This window comes from Myotis myotis, unplaced genomic scaffold (assembly GCF_014108235.1).
Source record: "Myotis myotis isolate mMyoMyo1 unplaced genomic scaffold, mMyoMyo1.p scaffold_m19_p_2, whole genome shotgun sequence".
Classification (NCBI taxonomy): domain Eukaryota; kingdom Metazoa; phylum Chordata; class Mammalia; order Chiroptera; family Vespertilionidae; genus Myotis; species Myotis myotis.
In genome coordinates, this window is record NW_023416324.1 from 678,924 (window position 1) to 701,902 (window position 22,979).

Below are 22,979 nucleotides of genomic sequence, written 5' to 3' on the forward strand. Positions count from 1 at the left end.
CACAGGACGTGGAGCTTTGGAGGTGGCCTCACGTTAGTTAGGTCTCGGGTCCGCGCCCGCCTCGCCGCCCTGTCTCGGACGAGGGGCACCCCCGCACTGCTCTGTCAGACAGCAGACAATGCGGCTCGGCCCTCGACCCTCCCCCAGATGTTGCCCGTGGGACCCAGGAGGCCTCAGAGACAGAACCTGCTGCTCAACCCGATGGAGAAAGGCCTGACGGTGCTCCGCAGCATGGCCGGCCACACCTGCCAGCCCCCAGCGTGGAAGCTGCACGCCAAGCAGCAGTCCCTCAGCAAGTCGACTCAGGCCATCAACCTCTACTGCAGGAGGAAGGTAGGCGCCCGGGGCCGGCACTCCGCCCACAGGCCGTGCGGCCACCCCAGCTCTCCAATGAGCTGTGTGTTTCTATAAATATACTAGAGGCCCAGTGCACAAAATTCGTGCACGGGGGCGGGAGGGGGGGGTGTCCCTCAGCCCAGCCTGCACCCTCTCCAATCTGGGACCCCTTGGGGAATGTCCGACTGCTGGTTTAGGTCCAATCCCATCGGGCCTAAACCGGCAGTCGGATATCCCTCTCACAATCTGGGACTGCTGGCTTCTAACCGCTCTCCTGCCTGCCTGCCTGATTGCCCCCTAACTGCTCCCCTGCCAGCCTGATTGCCCCCAACTTCCCTCCCCTGCCAGCCTGATGGCCCCCAACTGCCCTCCCCTGCCAGCCTGATGGCCCCCAACTGCCCTCCCCTGCTGGCCATCTTGTGGTGGCCATCTTGTGACAACATCGCTGCGGTCATCTTGTGATGACGTCACGTGAGGGCGTCACGCGATGCCACCTATGCTTTTATTATATAGGATGTTTATTGATGTCAGAGCGGAAGGGAGAGGGAGAAAGAAAGAGAGAAACATCAATGATGAGAGAGAATCATGGATCGGCTGCCTCCTGCACGCCCCACAGTGGGGACCGAGCCCACAGCCGGAGCATGTGCCCTGAGCAGAAATTGAACCGTGACCTCCTGGTTCATAGGTGGACGCTCAGCCACTGAGCCCCGCCGGCTGGGCTCTAAGTAGGTTTTGATGGAGGCGGCGTGGGCCCCAGCCTTCCCTGGGGGCGGGGGGAGGGGTCTTGGGAAGGAGCAAAAGGGGAGAAGAGAACTTGGGAAGGGCAATGCGGGGTTCAGGCGGCCGCCATGTGGCGGAGCGACTGGAGCGCCCCCCACCCCGGGGCTCGCTACACGGACGGACGGCGCCTGGGCTCAGCCCCGCAGTCACTGGAGCAGGTCGCCCGCGTGGCTGTCAGCAAGCGAGTGGCTGGCGGGGAGGGGACAGACCGCTGCCGCGGGCCGGGCGGGACCAGGCCCCGGCCACCCCGCCTTTCTCTCCGTGACTGTCTCCCTGTCCCCGCTCCCCCAGAGCGAGTGCCTGCCGGACGCCAGCCCCACGGACAGCACCTTCCTGCTGGAAATGCAGGAGCTGCGCAGCATGTTCCTCCAGCGGCCCGGCTGCCCGCAGTTCTGCACGCGGGCCACCTCCATGTCCCGCTCCGGTGAGAGCCCGCCGGCCCGGAAACGCCGCCCTCCCTGCCGGGCCGGCCTTCCTGGCGGCCAGGGGCACAGGGCAGAGTGCGGGGCGTTCAGGGGGAGGGAGTGGGAGATTCAGGAGGGACGCTTCTGGAAAGAGCCCATGAGGCTGAAGACGTGCTGAGGACCAAGCCTGTGGGCCGAGACCGCGGCTGCCGATGGCTGGTGAGGCGCCGGGGCCCCGTCACGTCCACCCTGTGACTGAGGCCCAGAGGCCGCTGAGTGCGTGGTGGGCACAGAAGGCCTCGGTGCAGCAGGCTCCACCCCGACCTGCGAGTCCGGGGCCCCGGTGGCTCCCCTTCCCCACACCCCGTGGAGATGGTGGGTCTCAGCCAGGACCCCACCCGCCGTCCCGGCTCTAGGTGCCCCCTCAGGGCCAGGGCCTCAGAGAGCAAGACTTGTGGGCAGGTCATGGGAAGGGCAGGGGCCGGGTCCTGGGGGCGGGTGGGGGGTGGAGGGGGGTGTGTGCTCACAGGGCCCGTCAATTAGGGCCCCAAAGGCTCAGATGAAGCAGGCTCTGGCGGGCGGGGGGCAGGTTTCGGCAGGACCTTGAGGGGAGCCGTTTCTGCAGAAGGGCGCTCAGACCTGCCCTCCCGGGAGCGGGGGCACCGGTTTGCAGAAATTCCCTTGTGCCCGGCGCGCTGTGGGGGACGTGCTGTGGTGGGCAGCAGCCGCCATCGCGTTTGAATTGATCCCCGGGGTTCAGCCCCTGCGGCCACAGAGACAAGTCGTCTTTCTTCTCAGCTGAGGTTTATAGAGAAATGGCATAGAGCCCGGCCGGCAGGGCTCAGGGGCTGAGCATCGACCTATGAACCAGGAGGTCACGGTTCCATTCCCGGTCAGGGCACAGGCCCGGGTTGTGGGCTCCATCCTCAGTGTGGGGTGTGCAGGAGGCAGCCAATCCACGATTCCGCTCATCATTGATGTTTCTCGCGCCCTCTCCCTTTCTCTCTGTAATTAATTTAAAAAGGATGAAAAGAAAGAGAGAGAGAAGTGGCATAAGGCCCTGGCCAGTGTGGCTCAGTGGATAGAGCATCGGTCTGCGGACCGAAGGGTCCTGGGTTTGATTCCCGTCAAGGGCACGTACCTCGGTTGCAGGCTCCTCCATGGCCCAGACCCTGGTCAGGGGCGCGTGCAGGAGGCAACCCATCGATGTGTTTTTCTCACATTGATATTTCTCTCTGTCTTTCCCTCTCTCTTCCACTCTCTCTAAAATGAATGGAAAAATACCCTCGGGTGAGGATTAACAAGAAAAGAAAGGGCATAAAAGGCCTCCCCCTGGGCCTGGGGAAGCCGTCAGCACGCTCTCACTCTGCAGGGATGATCTCCACCATGACCTTGCCCGTGGAGAGCTGCCTGGGCTCCAAGGCCTGGAAGCCGACCAAGGACTCAGTCTCCAGCCAGCAGGACTTGGACAAGAAAGCGGACGGTGAGGGCAGCGCCTCCTGGTCACAGGGGTCCTCCCCTTGGGCCCCCAGCCCCAGGGCCTCTGCCTGCACCTGCTGGGCCTCTGCTCCCCAGCGCCACCTGCTCCCGCGCCAGGGAACGCCCTTCCTGTCCGCCCACCACCACCTGCCCGGCCGTCCCCTGCGTAGGGGCCCAGGAGTCTGCAGGCTGCTCTGTGCCTCCCCCCACTTCCTCAGTGACACACGGCTGGGGCGGGGTGCGGGGTTGGGGTGGGGACAGCAGACCGGGCCCTGGAGGCCTGGGGAGCCCAGGTGGGCAGGAAGGGTTTCTCAGGGGTCGTGAAAGGTCGCACCGCCCGGGAAGAGCCCAACGCCCGCCTCCCCGCAGGGCCCCTGCTGCCCGGTAGCCAGAGCGCCGGGGAGCTCGAGTACCTTCGGAAGAGCGAGTCCCAGCAGCTGAGCCCGGCCGGCAGCAGCCCGGCGCTGGACCAGAGCCGCCTGAGGAAGCGGGTGCCCTGGTACATCTCGGTCATCCACGAGAAGGTACCGCCCGCGAGCAGCTGGCCTGGTGCCGCCCAGCTCCGTGCCCCTGTCACCCGTGGCTCCGCAGGACAGCTCCGCTCCTGCCGGAGGCTGCTCCGCCCACGCCCCAGGCTCCCTTCTAGAATCTGTCAGCCGCGTGCGCGCAGGTCCCCAGACGTGGTCCCGCCGACCCCAGTTCCCTCCTTTGGCATCTGGGATTCAGAGGCTCCCCACATGGGCTGGCCCTGCGCCTCCGCAGCCCAGAGGGTGGCTCAGAGCCTCGCCCTCACCAACGTGCAGGCAGCGTGCCAACACACAGCGTGCCCCTCACCCGGCGGCGGCACAACCTTGGCCCAGTCCTTCCGCTCCGGAGAAGATGCGCTCAGAAACCGCTGGGGGCGCAGCGAAGGCCAGCGCCCAGCTCCTGGCGGAGTCGTTATTTCCCACTCGACTGGGAGGGAGGCTGGCCCGGGCCTTGTCGGTCTCCTAATTCCTTTGTTTGAATTTGGTGGCAGAGTTCATCTGATCTCAAATTCAGAGGCGGGATGCGCTCTCCTCTTTCCTTTTCCCGTTCTCTGAAAGAGCTTACGTAAGACTGGAGTCCTTTCTCTGAGAAATTCTGGAGTTCGTCACTGAGAACGTCTGTGTGGAGATCTGACAGGGTGGGTGTCAGTCCGGCCGGTGTGGCTCAGGGGTTGAGTGTCGACCCATGAACCAAGAGGCCACAGGTTTGATCCCCAGTAGGGGGCATGCACGCGGCAGCTGATACACGATTCTCTCTCATCATCGATGTTTCTCTCACTCCCTCTCCCTCCTTCTCTCTCTAAAATCAATAAATAAAACGTGTGTTAAAACAACGAATTCAATTCCTCTTAGGATGTTCACATTTCCTTTTCCCCTGGCTTCAGGTTGGGTGAGCTATGGTTTTCTAGGAATGTGCCCCTTTCCTGGCAATTTTCAAATGTATTCAGCTGACCCCTGCGTCATAGTCTCTCGTTTTCCGCCCCACGCAGGCGGGAGATTGCGGGGGAGCGGCCTCTGTCGGTACTGACACCACGGACCCAGGCCCGCTCTCACCTCTCCGTCGGTCCTGTTAGAAGTTTGACCGTCTTTTCTTAGAATCCGCTTTTGTTTGGTTCTTTAAGGTGGTGACGCGTTGATGATGGTCATGGCCATGACAACAGGAAGTGTTGGGTAGTGGGCAGGTCCACAGGGGGGCCTGACCAGGTCTGTTAGCGAGGGCCCAGGAGGACTCACTTTACATGGATTCCCTAAATTCTGCCTCTACATTTCAGGAGAGCTTTCACCACTTAGGAAGTGTTGCTACCCCTTGACCAAGCCATCCCACTCCCGGGAAGTAGCCCGAGGATATAATTAGATAGAGTCGCACAGATGCAGTGAAAGGATGTTCTTCTCAGTGTGGTTATTCATCCCAACTGGGGAAGGAAATGACCAGCACATGCATGTGAGCTGGCCCGGGAAGGGCTGCAGGCTTGGCTATCTCTAGGAGCTCCATCGGACTTCTTGGGGTCTCCTCCTCTCATCTCTGCCTTCCTCTGAGCTGTCACAGGTGAGTCTGCCTCTTCTGGAGGCAAGACAGCCATGTGCAGCAATCCACGCGTGTGTACAAACTCAGCGGCCCCAGTGGAAGAAGCACCTCCTTCCTGTATCAGTGTCTGATGTGTGACACATGTGTGTGTCTAAGTCACCCTGTTGTAGAAGACCGGAGAAAAACCAAGCCACGCTTTAGAGAAATGGAGTTACACAGTTTATTATGCCAGCGGACTCAGAGGAGTCATTTCCCAAGTCTGAGCAAAGAAACATGCAGGGAGCTTCTCCTTTATATCTTTCTGGTGTCTTTGTCCCCCAAATATGGATTATGCCTCCGGTCCTTTCGCGGGCTTTGCAAAGAAGGCCCCAGGTGTTGGGGGTCTTGAGACCATATCTAATGGTCTGGCCTGGCACCAGCACTAATAACCGCCCCCCCTCCGGGGCTGTGCACTGTTCATAGTTTATGGCCTCTGTATTTAGGCAACAGGTCTTGCAAGACCAGTTTCTGGGAAAGAGGCAGTGACTTAATTATAGGTTATCAAGAGTGTCCACTGGACTTGCTGGCACAGATTCAGATTGCTTGCCCCCCCCCCCCACCTCAAATATCAGGGTTACATTGGAATTAGCCTTTTAGACTTCTCAACCAGGGCCAGGGTGAAGACACAATTTCTGTGTGACTACTTGCCCCTCTAACCTAATAGGACCAATAATTCCCACATGCCCTTCAGATTCTCCAAGTGTTAAAATGCTGCCATGTTTGCTTCGTCCTCTTCTCCCTCTCCCTCATTATATCATTCATTCTTGTACTTGATCCACACTATTCCTTTCCCTCTTCGTTCTTTAATTTGCAGTTCGTTTTCAAATTCTAGAGATGGATACTTAGTACCTAATTGCCTTCCATTATTTTCTCTAATGGATGTATTTTAAGGCTATACATTTGTCCTTAATTACAGCTTTAGCTGCACCCCACAAGTCTCAATATGCCCAAGTGTTCATTATTGTTCAGTTTAAGATATTTTCTAGCTTCCTCTGTGACTTTCTCTTTGACTCGTGGGTTGTGTGGAAGCCTACCACCTTGTTTCCAAACACTGGAGGATTTTCTAGTTCCCTTTCCTTCCAGAATTCTGTCTGGAAGAATGCTCTCTAGTGTCTAAATTCATACGCTGTGACCTGCGTGGCGGGTTTCAGGATGACCTGCAGGGGGGCCGACGCACAATGAAGAGACTACACAAGAAATATGAATTTTTAAGGCACGGGAGCCAGGTGGGGCCTCTTGCAAGAAGAGGAGCCCACAAGTCCGGGTCCTGCCCGCTTTTACTCAGTTTGGTTACACACTGGCTCTTTAGCCACGCGTGCAGGCAGAACAGACAGAATGGAAGGTCAGTAAAGCTCAGGGAAGTTTAGGAAACAACGTAAAGACAATCAGGTCAGGAAATCGCCCCGAGCCATCGCCATCGCCGTCGCCAGAGCAGCAGGAGTGACCTATGCCGGTGTCAGCCCTGCTTTTATGCTAACGCTGCTGTGGGGGCCCCGCACTCATATCTGCTGGGGACCAGTTCTTTCTGTCCCTGTGTGTCCCAAAAACCCCATCTGTATTGTGTCTCCAATGTTGAAGAATCTAGGGCATTGGGGTGTAGAGACGGGAAGTTGAGGGGCGGAGGAGCCGTAGGGGTGGCCTTTGGAGAGAGTTTCTGGTCGAGTGTGGGCTGCATGGAGGACGTGTCCGCAGTCACAGTGGGCAGCTGGCCAGGAGCCAGGATGACTCTCTCCGGGAAAGCCTGTGGGCAGGACCCGGCTGCAGTAAAAGGCACACATCTTGGGCTCAGGGTCTTGGGGTCCCAGAACAGCAGGCCGGCTCTACCTGGGCCCGAAGCTGCTGTCATGCTGATGGCTGGAAGGGGTGAGGAAGAGTGTGGTTGTGGCCCTGGCTGGTGTGGCTCAGTGGATAGAGCATCGGCCTGTGGACTGAAGGGTCCTGGATTCGAGCCTGGTCAGGGCACCAGCCCAGATTGCAGGCTCAATCCCCAGTAGGCGACGTGCAGGAGGCAGTCAATCAATGATTCTCTCTCATCATTGATGTTTCTCTCTCTCTCTCTCTCTCTCTCTCTCTCTCTCTCTCTCCCTCTCCCTCTCCCTTCCTCTCTGAAATCAATAAAAATATATTTAATTTTTTAAAAAGCGTGTGATTGGTGGGCACTCAGGGCTGCCGTTCTCTGCCCAGGACTACTGCCTGTCCACGCTGGTGGAGGAGGTGCAGCGCCTCGCCAAGCTGAAGGGGGAGGTGCAGCGGAGGGACGAGGAGATCCTGGCGCTGCAGGGGGAGCGGGAGGCGCTGAAGAAGCAGCTGAAGTACCTCCTCAAGAGCAGAGGCCGGGAGCTGTCCGTGTGCCAGGTGAGCGGGGCCGGGGCCGTCCGTGTGCCAGGTGAGCGGGGCCGGGGCCGTCCGTGTGCCAGGTGAGCGGGGCCAGGGCTGCCACAGCGTCCAAACCCCCCGGGACCCTCAGGACCCTCACCCCGCCCACCCTGCTCGTCCTGGACGGTGGCCAGGTCCTGGGGGCACTCAGGCTGGGGCTCAGGGTTGAGCCAGAATCTGAGGAGAGGCGATGGGAACACGATGCAGAGGAAGAGCCACGCGCTGCACAGGACCCTGCGCTCGGCCGCCCGTCTCTCCAGGGACAGGCCGCGGTGCTCGCTGGACTCAGGCCTGTCCCTGTGGGGTGAGGGCCGGCTCCTCTCATCAGGAGGGAGGGCGCCCTGCAGGCGGGGCCCCCAGACTGGCCTGGCCGTGCCCTGAGGCTGCGTGACTGGGGTTGCCCTGACCTGTCCTGACTGTGGGATGGGGAACACCAGTATCCTGCCTGTCCAGTGGGCTTGGGGGTGCTGCCTCCCAGGTCGGGCGGAGGACTGACCAGGGCAGCTCCTGGGGGGGCCGGGTAAGCAGCCCCTCCCTTTCTAAGACCTCATTTATCTCATGCCCCACTTGACGCCGGGGCACACATGAGTGGGGAAGGGGGTGTTCAGACCATCGCCAAATCCCACGAATGTCGCCAGAGAAAACTGCCCAGACGCTGATGGTGGGGCGGCCAGGAGGGGGCACAGGAGTCCGGGGAGGCCTGGCAGCGTGGCCCCGCCTCCCGGGGCTGGGAGGGGGTGCGAGTGGAGAGCTGCAGGGGAGATGTCCAAGGCTGCACCTCCATCCTCCCGCTGCTCCCCGGCAGCCACCAGCTGGCGCGGCCCCTCCTCCGACACGCAGGGGCTGCGGCCGCCTCCGGGAGGGCATGCTGTGGGTGCATCAGCTGGGAGAGGGCAGGCTGTGGGTGCATCACCTGGGAGCGGAGGGGCGTGCGCGGCCCTGAGGCCGTGGCGTGTCCTGCAGGAGTGGCTCCCGGAGTCCGGCTCGCGGCCCCAGGGCAGGCTCAGCATCCTGCAGGACTTCTGCAGGGAGGACGAGCTGCAGAGCTGGCGGCAGGTGCGGGCGGCGCCGGGGCGCGTGACCCCGGCCTCACCTCCAGAGTCGCGGGGTCCCACCTGCAGCCCCACCTGGTCCCCACCCCGCCCGCAGGCAGGATGGGCTCAGCTCCCACCCCCGCCCGCAGCCCTCAGTCACCCTGTAAGGGAGCAGGTGAGGGTGGCGGGCAGCTCCCACCTGGAAGAGCAACTCCAGCCCCCGCCCGGGGTGCGGGTCCCTTGCAGTCCCCCCAGGCGGTGAGGCCAGGGCCTCCCCCACGGCCCTGCCTAGTGGCCCCTCCGTCCCCAGTTGCAGGAGGAGTTCGTCCTGGCGGACAGGGCCGGGGGCCTGGAGTCTGGAGGCGAGGAGGAAGAGGCGGGCCTGGAGGGGGAAGCCCAGAGGGTGGACCAGGGCGCTGTGGGCAGGAAGGAGGCTGAGGGTGAGGAGGGCGAGGAGGAGGAGCCGCAGGGGCTGGAGCTGGACGAGGAGCGGGAGGCGCAGCAGGCCCAGGAGGGCGGCGGCCTGAAGAGGTTCAGCTGCGCGGACGACGCCTTCGAGGAGGAGCTGATAGCGCAGCTGGAGGAGTACGAGCAGGTGATCCAGGAGTTCCAGCTGGAGCTCGGGGTCGCCAGGACCAGATACAACCTGGCCACAGGTGGGCGTGCGGGCGCCAGGCCGGCCAGCCCCCGGCCGAGGTGTGGTGTCCTGTCCCCCCCCCCCCGCCCGCCCGCAGGCAGGACGGGCTCAGCTCCCCCCCCCCCCCGCCCCGCCCGCAGGCAGGACGGGCTCAGCTCCCACCCCCCCCCCCTCGTCCGCAGGCAGGATGGGCTCAGCTCCCCCCCCCCCCCCCGCCCGCAGGCAGGATGGGCTCAGCTCCCACCCCCGCCCGCTGGCAGGATGGGCTCAGCTCCCACCCCCGCCCGCAGGCAGTCCCTGAGCCGGGAGCCCCGCGGGGAAGGGCGGGTGGGGTGGGGAGTTGGACGCCCGGATCAGGGTCAGGCCCCCCACTGGCCCCGTGACCCCGGCGCCCCCCCCCCCCCCCCCGCAGGAGCCTGCATCTCTCTGCAACGGCAAGTGGACCGCCTGGAGTCGCAGCAGCAGCAGGTCAACATGGAGCACGAGCTGCTGCAGAAGGAGCTGCGGGAGCGGAAGCGTCAGCTGCAGGCCATGACCGACAAGGTGCGTCCTGCCCCCCACCGGCCGCCCCGCACAGCCCGGGGCAGCAGCTCCCGGGAGACACGGAACTTAGGGGGCCGACGGGACTCTCCCGGGGCCCCAGGGCGGGTAGAGGCGGTGGGGGCGGGGGGAGCGCCCAGCAGGCCCCTGCCTCCCCTGCCGCCCTCCGGCCCCAGCAGCCACCTTCTCCTGGCCTCTTGGCCCCCAGCCGTTCCGCAAGCACCTGCAGGCCGCGTCCCGGGAGCCCCGCGCTCAGCGAGGTCGCCTCCTTGCTCGGCGCTTTGAGTTGAGTTTTGTAGTTTTTCACCCGCGTCGCTTAGAGCACCCGAGTCCAGTCTCCTGACGGAAGCAGGAGTGTCCCGGCCCCCGCTCCCCCGCTCTCCCCCGAGGCGACCACCTCCACCGCCGGTTTCTTAGGGACCCGCCCCGCGTCCCAGGTGAGGTGGCTGCACACCCAGGGCCCAGGCCCCACCTCTCAGCATCACCCGGCCTCCCGCCCTCCCGGCTCCTCGCCGTCAGTCAGAGTTGACTCCTGCGGGCAGTTACTGGTCGCGCAACGAAACGGAACCGCCTTGGCGAACCGGTGTCATCATGATTCATAAAACGTGTTACGGCGGCTGCATCCTCACTTCCCCCTCTTTTCTCTGGGGCACATCCTGCTGTCATTTTAAAAAATATACATTTTATCAGTTTCAGAGAGGAAGGCAGAGGGAGGGAGAGAGAGAAACATCCATGATGAGAGAGAATCATGGATCGGCTGCCTCCCGCACGCCCCACGCTGGGATCGAGCCCCCAGCCCCAGGCCTGTGCCCTTGACCGGAGTCAAACCCAGGGCCCTTCAGTCCGCAGGCCGACGCTCTATCCGCTGAGCCACACCCGCCAGGGCCCTGCAGTCCTTTGAGAAAAGATGGGGGTGCGGGGGATCGGGGAGGGGCCTGTCTGGAATCTCTTATTCTCCCATCAGCAGTTCCGTTGGCTCCGGGGCCGGTTTGGGAAGGGCCTTCCCTGGGGCGGGTCAGATGCCCCTGGACACGGGAAATTGGGGGCTTCTTGCCAGGGACGGGAAGGCCTCGCAGGAGCCCAGTTAGGAGGAGGGTGTGGCTCCACCGTCAGCACCCCCACCCCCATCTGGAGTCTGGGGTCTCTGCCCCTAACCGAGCCCCGCATCTCCCAGGCCAGACCCCCGCTGGAACCACACATCTGGGCTCCCGCCGGGTGGGGAAGGGGCGGGCACCTGGCAGCTCACAGCTGGGGGTGTTTCTGAAACTTCCTCCCTCCAAGCTCCAGAGGAACCGGCTCCCCCACTTCCCGAGACTTTTAGGGGCTTGGGAGGGCGGACGGGCTTGTGCTCGGCTCTCCCTGCCATGGTCTTAGGGTTCCGTGTTTTGGGGTTCGCTTTCCAACACCCTCGTGTTGTAGTCCTCTCCTCCTCCTCCTCCTCCTCCTCCTCCTCCTCCTCCTCCTCCTCCTCCTCTCCTTCCTCATCAGAAACCCTCCTGCTCTCACCTTCCTGAGGCTCAGGGAGGGAGAAGCCAGAAGTGGGGTTCCATCCACCATCTCCTTCTGGAGCCCCCTGAGCCACCCCCTCTGCCTTGCAGTTCTCCAACCTCCGGGAAGAGAAGAAGCAGAAAGAGGTGATGGGGCTCATCGAGAAGGACAACCTCTTCCTGCGACAGGTGACCGCGGGGGGGGGGACCCCTCCCGGGGGAGGCAGCACCCCACTCGACACACTCAGGGCGCAGGGGCACACAGAGGCCCCGCGCCATCCCTGGGTCCCGATTTGTCTTTGGGGGAGGTGGGGTGGGGACGTGTGGGCCTACTCCTCCGCCCCCGGCCCCGCCCCCAGCAAGTGTGGGAGCTGGAGCATGAGCTCGCCACGCGGGAGCACGCCATCGCGGAGGCCGAGGCCAGGGCGGGCCAGCTGCAGGCCCAGGTGAGCCAGTGCCTGGACCACCTGGAGCGGCGGAAGCAGCTGCAGGAGCAGGCGCAGAGCAAGATCGAGGCGGCGCAGCAGGCGGAGCAGCAGGTCCGGGTGGCGCTGGAGAGCGCGCAGTCCAGGGTACGCCGCTCCCTCGCCCCCCGCCAGCAGCAGGGCCCCGAGCTCCGGGGCCCCTGCCCACCTCATCCACCGTGGGGACCCCAGGGGTTTGTGATGTCCACAGCGAGAGGGTGGAGTTTGCAGGAGGGTCAGGGGTCAGGGAGTCTCCCCGGGTCAGAAGGGAGCTCCTCTGGGGAAGGAGGTGGCTTGGGGTCCTTCTCAGTTTTATAATTTTTTATTTATTTATAAATATACTAGAGGCCTGGTGCACGAAATTTGTGCACTGGGGGGGGGGTGTCCCTCAGCTCGGCCTGTGCCCTCTCGCAGTCGGGGAGCCTTCGGGGGATGTCTGACTGACGGCTTAGGCCCACCCCCTGCCATCAGTCAGACATCCTTAGTGATGCTGGGGCTTCTGGCTGAGCCATGCGCCCCCTGTGGGAGCACACTAACCACCACGGGCAGCTCCTGCATTGAGCGCCTGCCCCCGGTGGTCAGTGCACATCATGGGACCAGTAGTTCTGCCATTCGGTCAATTTGCATATTAGCATTTTATTATTTATAAATATATAGTTTTATTGATTTCAGAGAGGAAGGGAGAGGGAGAGAGAGACAGAAACATCAACAATGAGAGAGAATCATTGATCGGCTGCCTCCTGCACACCCCCCCCACTGGGGATTGAACCTGCAATCGGGCATGTGCCCTGACCAGGAATCGAACCATGACCTCCTGGTTCATAGGTCAATGCTCCACCACTGAGCCACGCTGGCCGGGCTGATTTTATTTTTCAATCATGTGCAGGTTTTACTTGTTTAATTAAAAAAGTTGATGAGGTCCTGGCCAGTTTGGCTCAGTCGGCCTGCGAACTGAAAGTCCTAGGTTTGATCCTGTTCAGGTCACATGCCCAGGTTGCAGGCTCGAACCCCAGTTGGAAGCGTGCAGGAGGCAGCGATCCATGATTCTCTCTCATCATTGATGTTTCTCTCTCCCTTCCTCTCTGAAGTCAATAAAAAAAAATATATTTTTTAAAAAGGGGTCCCTTTAAAAGAAAAAAGTTGGCGAGGCCCTGGCTGGTTGCTCAGTGGTTAGAGCGTCAGCCTGCACATCCAAAGGGTTGGGAGTTTGATTCCCAGTCAAGGGCACATACCTGGATTGCAGGTGCAGTCCTCAGCCCTGCCTGGTCTGGGCACGTGCAGGAGGCAACCAGTCAGTATCTCACATCACTGTCTCTCTCGTCCACCCTCTCTAAAAATCACTTCCACTCTCTCTATAAATCAACGGGAAAAATATCCTCAGGGGAGGATTAACAAACAAACAGACAAACAAACAAACAAACCAAAAGCTGGCGAGGTAGAGGGTCCTTGCGTGAGGCCACCCCAGGCCCGTCTAGCTCGCAGGTAGACGCTGTCCCTCCAGCCTCAGTTTCCGGTTCCTAAGCTGGGAAGGAGGGGTCCCGGCGGTGGGCGGGCCCCTCCGCCCCCAAGGCCAGCGGTGACTGTCCCTTCGCTCGCTCGCAGCTGGAAAGACTGAGGAACAAGGTCATCCAGGCCGCCTTCAGCACCCCCGGGATCAGGTCCTTCGCCTCCGAGATCTCTGACAACGACATTCTGGAGGCCTTGCAGGTATGACAGCTCCGCTGCAGCCGGGCAGAGGGAGAGGCCGGGACGGGCGTGGTGGCCCTGCTGGTCCCGCAGGGTCTCTGTTCTGGGACGGGGACTGTCCAGGCAGAAGGGACCAGGTCTCCCAGGGGTTGCTGGTGTCCTGAGCCTGAGGCTGGGCTGCTCTCAGCATTGAATGGGCAGCAAGCCCTCTGGGCATCGGGCAGGGCAGGCGTGGGGCCTGGAGGGTTCTGGAAGCAGGAGCCGCCAGGCCACGCCCCGCTCAGCCTCCTCCGGACGCTTCTTAGCACCTCAGTGGGGTCTCCATCTGCCGAGCCAAGGCCCTGACCCGGACCCCCTTCCATGGCTTGGGCCCAGGCTACCCCTCATCTACCCCCACCCCCCACCCCAGGACTCGGAGGCGGGCTGGGCCTCAGGGAGTCACCCCCCGCCTGCCTGGGTGGAAGAGCTGAGGGCTGGTCACCGGGCCCGGGAGGGAGCGCCTACCTCAGGTGCAGGGCCAGACGGGGCGAAGAGCCCCCGCTGACTCAGCTCTGGGGAGCTGGGCACCTGTCCCTAGGTGGCTGCGCCCCAGGCTCTGCGGGCTGAGCAGGTGCCGTCGGCCTTGGCCTTCTAGCACCCTCAGTTCCCGGAGACCTGGCTCCTCCCCTCCGATTGGCGGGGGGTGAGGGGACGCTGGCCAATGGTGCTCCTGCCAGGTGGCAACAGGCCTCAGGGGAGAGGGAGACCCTGTGAGGGGCCTGGGCAGAGGCCTCTGGGGACTAAGGGAAGGGGGGTGGGGAGGGGAGAGGATGAATAGAGGAGGGGGGAGGGAGAAAAAGAAAGGGGGAGGGAGAGGGTGGGAGGGAAAAGGGGAGGATGGGAAGGGTCATCAGCACCACCCAGGAGCCGGGGAGCCTTTCCTTGGTCCCTGGGCCAGAGGAGGCCTTGGGAGGGAGTGGGGCCGCCTCCGTGGGGGACGGACCCGAGGCCCCAGGGCGGTCCCTGCGTCACCAGCTCCTCCCGGTCAGCCAGGAGGAGGGTTTCCCCCGAATAGACTGATGCTGCCCCCAGAGCTGCCCCCCTCGGAGGCCGCGGGGTGGGGGGGGAGCAGCCTGGGCAGCGGTGCGTCCTTCCCCAGCGGATCATCTCGGAGCGGATGGACTACTACAACCAGCTGAAGCACAAGGGCGTCAAGGTGCCGCCGCTGCTGATGGCGGAGGTGTTCTCGTCCAGCAAGTCCAAGAAGGTGACCTCCAAGTAGCTGGGCGGGCCCCCCCAGAGCCGCCTGGGCCCCCCGCTTCGGCTCCGATTCAGAATTAAACTCTGTTGGCCACGGGCTCCGCTTCCTCTCCCGGCACTCACACGGGGCTTGGGCTCCGGCGACACCCCCAGTCCAAAGCCCACTCTCCGGCGACACCCCCAGTCCAAAGCCCACTCTCCGGCGACACCCCCAGTCCAAAGCCCACTCTCCAGCGACACCCCCAGTCCAAAGCCCACTCTCCGGGAGTCCGCACCGCAGCCGACACCGCCCTGGAGACACCCGCGCCGAGCAGGGGCCCTGTGGCCCAGCTTTCGGAGCCACCGGCCCGTGCAGTTCGGACCTGCAGGGCTCCTTCTGGTGTGGGCGTGGGAACGGCACCGGGTGTCTGACCCGAGGGGTCTGCCCGGACCTGGGTTCGGCAACCCCGGTTCTCGGGTTCTGGCTGGGGCAGAATTAGCCCAGACGCAAACCGTAAGGGACCATCCCCTTGGGAAACCACAGGAGAAATGGGCTCAGGAAACAAGCTATGGAGGCGAAGGAAGGGCCCTGGGGCTTGGGATGCGGAAGCTGAGGGTAAACGCCTGGTGGGAGGAGGGAGAGGGAACGGCTGGGGGGAGGGGGTCCTCCTGAGGGTTTAGCGTTAGGGGGGGTTCTGGGGGACGGTCTCAGGAGAACATTCGCAGCCTCCCAGGGTCTCGGTCTCCACTTGGGGTCGCAGTGAGGCCGACGGGAGCAGAGCCAGGACAATGGGCCAGTCGGAAGGTCGCCAGGGCGGACGGGCCGGACCGCTGGCCAAGGAAGGGAGAGGGAGAGCAAGTCCTGGGGACACTGCTCATCAGGACCCGGCCCCTGAGACCCTCCACCCGGGCACGCCCCAGCACGCAGGTGGGGTCCTTCTGACCTCTCCTCCCCGCCTCGGGGTGTCCTGTGCAGACCCCACCCTTCCAGAACCGGGGCTGGAGGGGAGGACCCGGCAGACCCATGGGTCAGTCTGCAGGAGAAAGCAGTCACCCCTCCGAGGGGTTAGGAGCCCTGCCCACGCCCTGAAATCTCTCTTCAGGGGTCCTTTCTCTCTGCGCGCCCAGGAACCCTTCCAGCTGGAGTCTGGGCTCTGAATTCTTTTCTCAGCCAGAACTCAGGAAGGTCAGACACCTGGTGCCGTGCCTTCCGGGGTCGCCAGTCCGGCCGCTGGTCTGGTTTTACTGCTTTTCTGGGCCTGGAGCTGAAATACAACTTCGGCCTAGATGTTGTTAACATAAAACCATGGAAACCTGTAAAGAATTGTTGTGCGTTTGTTTGAGCCATGGCACCATATGCCGGGAGGCAGAACCTCAAGGGATTGAGATAATGCTCCGGAGAATGGTGGGTTACATCTGTATTTATACATTTTAATCAAAGGAGGGACATAGGTGGGTTACATGGAATCCATTGGTGATAGACTAGAGGGGCGGGAGCAAGCCAAGTGGGGAAACCCCTGGGATTGGATACAAAGTAAAATGATGGACACCTGCTTAGGTGGGTGCAGGAACAATTAACATGATAGTGAAGGGATTGGTGGTCTCTGTCCTGGCGTCCTGCACATCTGGTTGTGCCCCAGGGGCTCCAGAAAAAGGGAAGTTACAAGTTACCCAGACATTTCAAGGGCGTGTTATCATAGATGCAAAAAGACAGGTAGGCTCAGTGAAGGTCAAGCTTGACCTTGTCAGTGAAGATACCGGCCTAGGACATAACTGCCCACTGTTAGGTTAGGTGGCTCAGGAGGCGGCGTAGGAAATAAAGAGAGTTGATCAGAAAAGGAAGGAAGGAGAGGTTTTATTCTGTGACCCACAAACCCCAAAGACAGGGCACGTGGATCCACGCCAACAGGGAGGGGGGCGCTTTTTTTATACAGCTGTTCAGTGAGGGCGGGGGAGCATGAGCTGTGGGAGTTCCCGCCACGGGGGTCGTCACGGTTTTTCCAGGTGTCCTCATCTGTCTGGTAGCTGACCTGTTAGGAATTCCAGGGCGGGACCGGCATCTGCGTCACCATCTACCTGGTGCCCTGGCCTGTTACGGATCCTAGGAAGGGCCCAGTATCTGCGTCACCATCTGCCTGGCGGAGGCATGCATCAGCTCCTGGATCCCCTTTCAACCTAACACCCACCATCACTGCTTTAGTTTAAGTTTAATGTCAGACCATCCTTTGTGGTCACGTAGGTCTGTGTTTGCAGGGCCGCCATGCATGCCTTCCCTGAGCTGTCAGGTCAGCACGTGGCCCCTTCTGTCCACCATGTCATCTGTAGGGAGACAGGTCAGGGGGTCCCACCCTCAGGCCCAGGGAGATGCTAGGGGAGGAGAGGTCCCCTGGGGGCGAGGTCCCACCCTACGGGCTACCACAGGGAGCTTTCCACCTGGTGACCTTCTGGACTGGTGACCTTCTGACCTTCGCCCTTGCTCTGCCCACCACACTTCCCTCCCCTGCCCCAGCCCCAGGGGCTCCCTGCCTGGGGCCGTTGTCTTGCAAGGGCGACTCCTTCGGAGGAAGGTGGCCGGGCTGGGTACTCTGTTCCCACCGTGGGTGAAAAGGGGCCACAACTAAACCCCACAAGCTCGCGGGAGGCCTGCGGGGCGGCCTTACAATCGCAGACGGAAAGCCACCCCATGGGAGGGTGTGGAATGGAAACTTGGTAACTGAAAGCTGTTCATGGCCGGTCGTCCAGTCCCAGGCTAGAATCCCCCTGCAAAGGTCAATCTTGACCTTCACTGGCCAGTTCATTGCCTTTTGCATCTCAGATAACGTGCCTTCGAAATGTCAAGGTAACTTCTCATTTTCCAGACCCCAGGGCCAACCCACACACCGGCCGAGACCCGGAACCCTCTCGCTGCTGCGTTAATTGCCGGCCTCACCCAGACCCACTCGTGCGGAAGGTGCATGTGTCAGTCATCTTACTTTCATCCGATCCCAGAGGCCCCGCCCCCTGACCCACCCCCGGGGGTTCCATGCAGCCCCCCTCGATTGTAATGAGGGAAGTAAGGGGCACGACTGCGCTCTCCCGAGAGAACGTCCACCCGGTGAGACGCTGCTCCTCAGCTGGGCTCAGATGAACGCGCACACAGTCCCCGGGTTGACGGGGCGGGCGCGCCAGGAGGCGGCAGGCTCCCCCCAGAGGCTCCCAAGTCCAGGCGCCTGAGCCCGTGCGGATGCGGGAGGCGCTGGGGCGTCGCTCTGCTCCGCGCCCGCCCGGCCGGCCCTGCACCCGCGCTGAGGTCCGGCTCCCCGGCCTCTGGTCCCAGCAGCCCGCAGCCCGGACGACCGGCCGCAACCGCGCCGGCGCGGGGAGACCCAGCCCAGCGCCGCGCCTTTGGGTGCAAACCCAGGCGCCCCGGAGGCTCCGGGGGCCCCGCTCTGAGTTCGGCTCCCCGAGTCTCCCCGCTCCCGCGGGGTCGGGGTCCTGGGGAGACGCGCCCAGCCGCCCCAGTCCCGGAGGCCCGTCACCCCAGCAGCCCCGGCCTGGGGGCCGCCCCCCCGCTGGTCCCGCCCCCGGGCACGGTCCCGCCTCCAGGTCCCTCCGGGCTCGGACCTCCCCGTCCGCTCCCCACTCCCGCCCCGCCCCCGCCCCCGCCCCCGGCTCCGCGCCCTCTGGCCACTTGGACAGTCCGCGCCAGGTGATGCGAGGTCGTGTGCAGCCTCCTCGTGCGTCCGGGGCTGGGGGTGTGGGGGTTGGAGCGGGTGTGGGGGGCCTTGGCGGCGGCAGCCCCCGTCCCTCTGAGGCCGCGGCCTCCCCGGCCTGCGAGCGGCTGGCCTGAGGCCGGGTCTGCGCGGTGGGGGTCGGGGCCCATGCGCTGTCCCGGTCCCACGGGTTCTGGCCTGACCCATGGGGAGCCGCGGGGAGGCCCAGGGCCGTCCGTCACCTTCTCTTCCTATTTAAGGTTGAGCTCCGCCGCAGGTTCCGCCCATCTCCCTGGACCGCGGGCTGCAGTCGGTCCCCCTGGCCAGGACGCCCTTTGTAAGTTGTGGGCTGCCCAGAGGTGCTTCGGGGTGAAGGGGGCTAAGGTACGTGGAGCTGCCTCAGGCTCCCAGGAGCTGGTGGTTGGTACCCGGGCTCCCAGGGCTTGGCATGTCGCCGCCAGGTGGCACGGCCCCAGGCCTCTGGGACGAGGTGTGCCCGGTGTGTGGGCTGGCAGCCGAGCAGGCGCCGCCCGGCTCTGAGCACCTCACCCGCTCCTGGGGCTTGGTCCAGCCGGACCACTGAGCCACGGCGCCTGTTTGGAACGCGTCCTGCTGAGTGACAAGAACGCCCTGGCCGCCGCGAGGTTGGGGCGACTCTCCTGGCATCAGAAGCCCCAGTGGGCAGTGGGTGTGGCTTCGGGGAAGCGCCACTCAGGTTGGTGTGGCATCCAGGTCACAAGGCAGCTGACAGCGCTCCGGCCCTCATCAGGGCAGCAGGAAGGAGGTGGCTGCCTTTCAGGAAAGCAGAAGCTCCCCCCTGCTCCCCCGCCCAGGAGAGCGCCCAGCCCACTCCTGGTGACCGAGGACGGCAGGGGCAGGGGATCAAGCTGGCCTCAGCCCAGGTGTCACTGGGCGGCAGCAGGCAGTGCTGCAGGGAAGATGAGGATTCTGCCCACGGGAGGGGAGGGTGGTGTGAAGCCCTCCCTCAGGCCTGGGGCTGCTCTGAATGGCTGCCTCAGGCCTCCCTTCCTCCCATGCCTGGGCCCTGGAAAGGGTGAATACCAGCGAGCCAGGGGTTAACCGCCTGGGGCTGGCTTCTCCCAGCAAAGGGCCCTCTGTGCTTTTTTTTAATCCTCACCTGAGGATAGGTTTTTCCTTGTTTTTTGAAAGAGTGGAAGGGAGGGAGGGGGAGGGAGAGAGGGAAAAATGGATGAGACACGTTGACTGGTTGCCTCCCACACGTACCCGTACCCTGACCAGGTCCCATTCGAAACCATGACCCTTCAGTCCTGGGGCCTGTGCTCAAACCACTGAGCACACGGGCCAGGGCGCCCTCTGTGTCCAAGACTAGCTGGGACCCAGTCAGCGTCTCCCAGGCTGGTGGGGGCTGAGCCAAGTCTCAGCCCCTAGAAGTGAGGGGCCAGCTGCTGCAGCCTCCCCAGCAGGCCCAGGCGCCCCCAAGCCCTGGCTCCTCCCGCAGGCAGTGCTGGGGGAGGGACTAGAGAGCTACAGGCCAGAGCGTAGCTGCTGTGGGGCCCGCCGGGCGCCCCCACCCCCCACAGGCCGAGCTCGCCAGCCACAGCCCCCTCCCTTCCCTTCCCGACCTCCAGAGAGGGCCGGCGGCCTTATCTGTCAGGGACGGGCAGCAGGAAGTGGTCATCGGCCCTGGCCCGGGCGCCGGAGGCCCAGGGCTGGGTGGATGCGCGCATTCCTGAGCACAGCGTTCTTGGACTTGCAGCCTCCGGGGCAGGAATGTCCACTTTGCCCCTCCCACGTGACTGGGCCAGTAGCGTAGCACTCTGGCCCTGGTCACCTCGTAAGGCGGGTGGGAGGTGTGGGTAGAGCAGCCACCCACCTTAGTGTCTCTCCCCCCTCCCCGCGCCCAGGGAGACTCCCCCTGAAAGCACCCCTCCCCTCGCTGTCCGCAGGGTCCTGCCCTACAGTGAGCCCAGCGAGGCTGCCACGCCCCCAGCCACGTCAGCTCCGCACCCAGCATGGAGCCCCAGGACCCCAGTGTGCAGTACAGCAGGTGGGATGAGGTCAGAGTGGGGGCTGCGTCCAGCCCGGAAGAGGCCCCCTGCTGCGAGAGGTGAGTGGGGGCAGCCTCCGCTCCACACCCCCGGGTGCCCCCCTCCCCTGGCCTCTGAGCACACCTGGGCCCTCCGCCTCTGCTCCTTCCCTGCGGGTTCCCTCCTGTTGCCCACATCAGCAGAGGGCCCCAGCACCCCCACTTCCTTTGGGGCCCACCTGCCCTGGGGCTCCCCCCCCAGGGGCTCACTGCTGCCCTCTTACCCTAGGCTCTCCCGGAAGCTGTGCTCGGGCCGGCTGGGGGTCACCATGAGGATGCTGGGAGGAGTGGCCCTCTTCTGGGTCATCTTCATCTTGGGCTACGTGGCCGGCTACCTAGTCCACAAGTGCAAATAGTGCCGCCGGGGCCACGGCCACGGGCACAGGCCGGGGGCCTTCATGCAGACCCCCCAACACACATCCTATACAGACTCCCCCATACATGCATCTGTACAGGCTCCCCCCATAAACATGCATCTGTATACAGACCCTCCCACAAACATGCATCTGTATGGACTCCCCCCATAAACACGCTTCCCCCTATAGACCCTCCTATACACACGCATCTGTATACAGACCCACACACATGCATCTGTACAGATTCCCCCATATACACGCATCCCTATATAGATTCCCCCAACACACATCCTATACAGACTCTCCCCACAGACATGCATCTATATACTGGCCCCTACATACATGCATCCCTATACAGACCCCCACATACACGCATCTGTATAGACTCCCCCCAGATACACGCATCCCTATACAGACCCTCCCCTATATACATGCATCGGTATACAGACACCGCCCCCCACACAGAGGCCCCCAAGTGCGCTGAGGGGAGCCGTGTGTGCCCCTCTGCCCGCCCTCCCAGGGGCCGAGAGCTGTTCCTGGAAGACACTTCCCAGGCAGAGCAGGGAGCGGCCTCCACTCTCACCCCTGGTCTGCCCGCTTCTTTCCTTCCGCTGGGGAAGAGTGTATTAGTCATTAAATTAAATGTCTGTTGAATGAAAGATGCTGGTGGCCATGCTCCCCCGGGCCAGGTGTGACTAGTGCCTGGACAGCTGTGAGGGGCCTGTGGTGAGGCTGCCTGGCTCAGGGCCTTGGGACGTGCCCTCCTGGCTGGGCCTGAGGGCCGGGGTGTGGCCAGACCTGCTCCTGTCCCAGGGAAGGCATCTCAGGATGAGGGTGGGAGATGAGGAGTCACTGTCCTCGCGGGCCCTGTGTTAAGTCCACCTTGTCAGGCCAAGCTGCCTACAGGGGCACCCGTGGCTGGTTGGGGGGACGTCAGGAGTCTGCATCCAGGTGGTGTCCGGCTCTGACCCCAAGGCGGGCAGGGACCGGGTCCTGTGGGCCTGCTGGAGGGGCCTCAGGGAGGGTCCTGTCCAGCTCTGGTCTCGGCCTCTGCACCCTTCTCCCAGCCTCACCCTCTGGCGCCGATCCAGGAAAGGCCGTGGGGTGGGGGCTGCGGGGAGGTGGGCAGGGGCATGGGCCTCCACGGGGCCAGTCTGCCCTGGGGGTACCGGGACTGGCAGAGGGTGAGGACAGAAGGGGTCCTGGTAGCCCTTGCCCACTCCTCCCCGACTTCCCAGGTGCACTGCAGGCTCCGGCCTTGCTGATGGATAGGTATGAGTGGCCTGGGGCAAGGCCAACAGTCCTGGACAGGTATCCAGGGCAGGGAGGGGTGAGCAGGTGGCAGGTGACCCACGCTGAGGGCACTGCTGGGAGCCAGCACTGCCTGGACACGGAGGACCTCCTCCAGCTTCCTCCCGGGCTGACCAGATGTCAGGCCAACACGATGCCTGCTCGAGCCGCGCACATGCACGCACCCCACGGGTCTCAGGAGCCAGTGTCCCTGCCCCGGGGGCATGAGGCCTCTGAGACTGATCCCCCAGGGCCCCCAACGTACAGGGCAGTCCTTAGGGCCCCTGCTGAGTCGGTGCCCAGCCTCCCGACAACAGGCACAGGAGAGTGGGCAGGCCCGGGAGGCAGGGCTGCAGGTGGGCCGAGCAGCCTGGGGTCTATTTTGCAGACCTGCCAACGCCCGCTGAGAGCGGCCGGGGAGGAGCAGGCGCTCCCACTAAGGTCGCTGGAGATGCAGGATGGGGAGAGTGGCACCAGGAGCAGCAGGCGGGGGCGGCCTCATCAACGTGGAGGTCGCACCAGGTGCACTGAGCCAGGGGCCTGGAGGACAGCTGGGCTGTGGCCCCCTTCATGCTCCACTGTGACCCGCAGACCCCACGCCTGCCAGTGTCAGCGCTGACTGCCCGAGGCCCTGTGTGTGAGCCAGGCACCAGCAGACACTGCACAGGAGGCTCGAGGGTGGGGTGGGGGGAGCAGGGCAGTAAGGAGTGCCTTTGGCAGCTCACCCACGTCAGCCCAGGGACAACGGTGGGAAGGCCTGTGGTCGAGAGCCAGGTCGGGGTCTCAGCCACCCACCCCGTCCCGCAGAGCAGGCTGGCTGAGCTCCCAGGCCGCGTGCGGCTGCTTCCGATGGCTAAGCGTCCCTCCCCCAGACAGACATGGGCCTCTGCAGGTTGGGGCCGTGGAATCAACGGCCGCGAAACACGGAAGCTGAGGAGGCCCTCCCTGCTCCAGCCAGAGCCTGACGGCGCAGTCGGCCCCGTGGCCCCACGGCCGCTCCTGGACCCAAGCACGTGGCCCTGGGAGGGCACACGCGTGTGC

General features: G+C 63.4%; 2 protein-coding genes across 4 annotated transcripts; both read left to right on the forward strand.

Annotated features, from left to right (window-relative positions):
* Nucleotides 1-7,265: 7,265 nt before the first annotated feature.
* On the forward strand, nucleotides 7,266-14,643 carry CCDC27 (coiled-coil domain containing 27; the record flags this gene model as incomplete). Its single annotated transcript, XM_036352859.1, has 8 exons — nucleotides 7,266-7,445; nucleotides 8,430-8,522; nucleotides 8,811-9,156; nucleotides 9,550-9,680; nucleotides 11,276-11,353; nucleotides 11,524-11,736; nucleotides 13,231-13,335; nucleotides 14,453-14,643. Coding segments are annotated over 8 exons (1,269 nt in total), but the record flags the coding sequence as incomplete, so codon positions are not given.
* Nucleotides 14,644-18,171: 3,528 nt separating this feature from the next.
* SMIM1 (small integral membrane protein 1 (Vel blood group)) lies at nucleotides 18,172-21,301 on the forward strand. Of its 3 annotated transcripts, none has more exons than XM_036347917.1 (4): nucleotides 18,172-18,248; nucleotides 18,485-18,561; nucleotides 20,153-20,313; nucleotides 20,522-21,301. In XM_036347917.1, exons 3-4 carry the CDS (start codon nucleotides 20,219-20,221, stop codon nucleotides 20,646-20,648), a joined length of 222 nt encoding a protein of 73 aa, XP_036203810.1. In that variant the 5' UTR covers nucleotides 18,172-18,248; nucleotides 18,485-18,561; nucleotides 20,153-20,218; the 3' UTR covers nucleotides 20,649-21,301. The 3 variants fall into 3 exon arrangements, with proteins under 3 accessions (XP_036203810.1, XP_036203811.1, XP_036203812.1); XM_036347918.1 differs by having other exon boundaries at nucleotides 18,172-18,220; XM_036347919.1 differs by having other exon boundaries at nucleotides 18,194-18,230.
* Nucleotides 21,302-22,979: the final 1,678 nt, after the last annotated feature.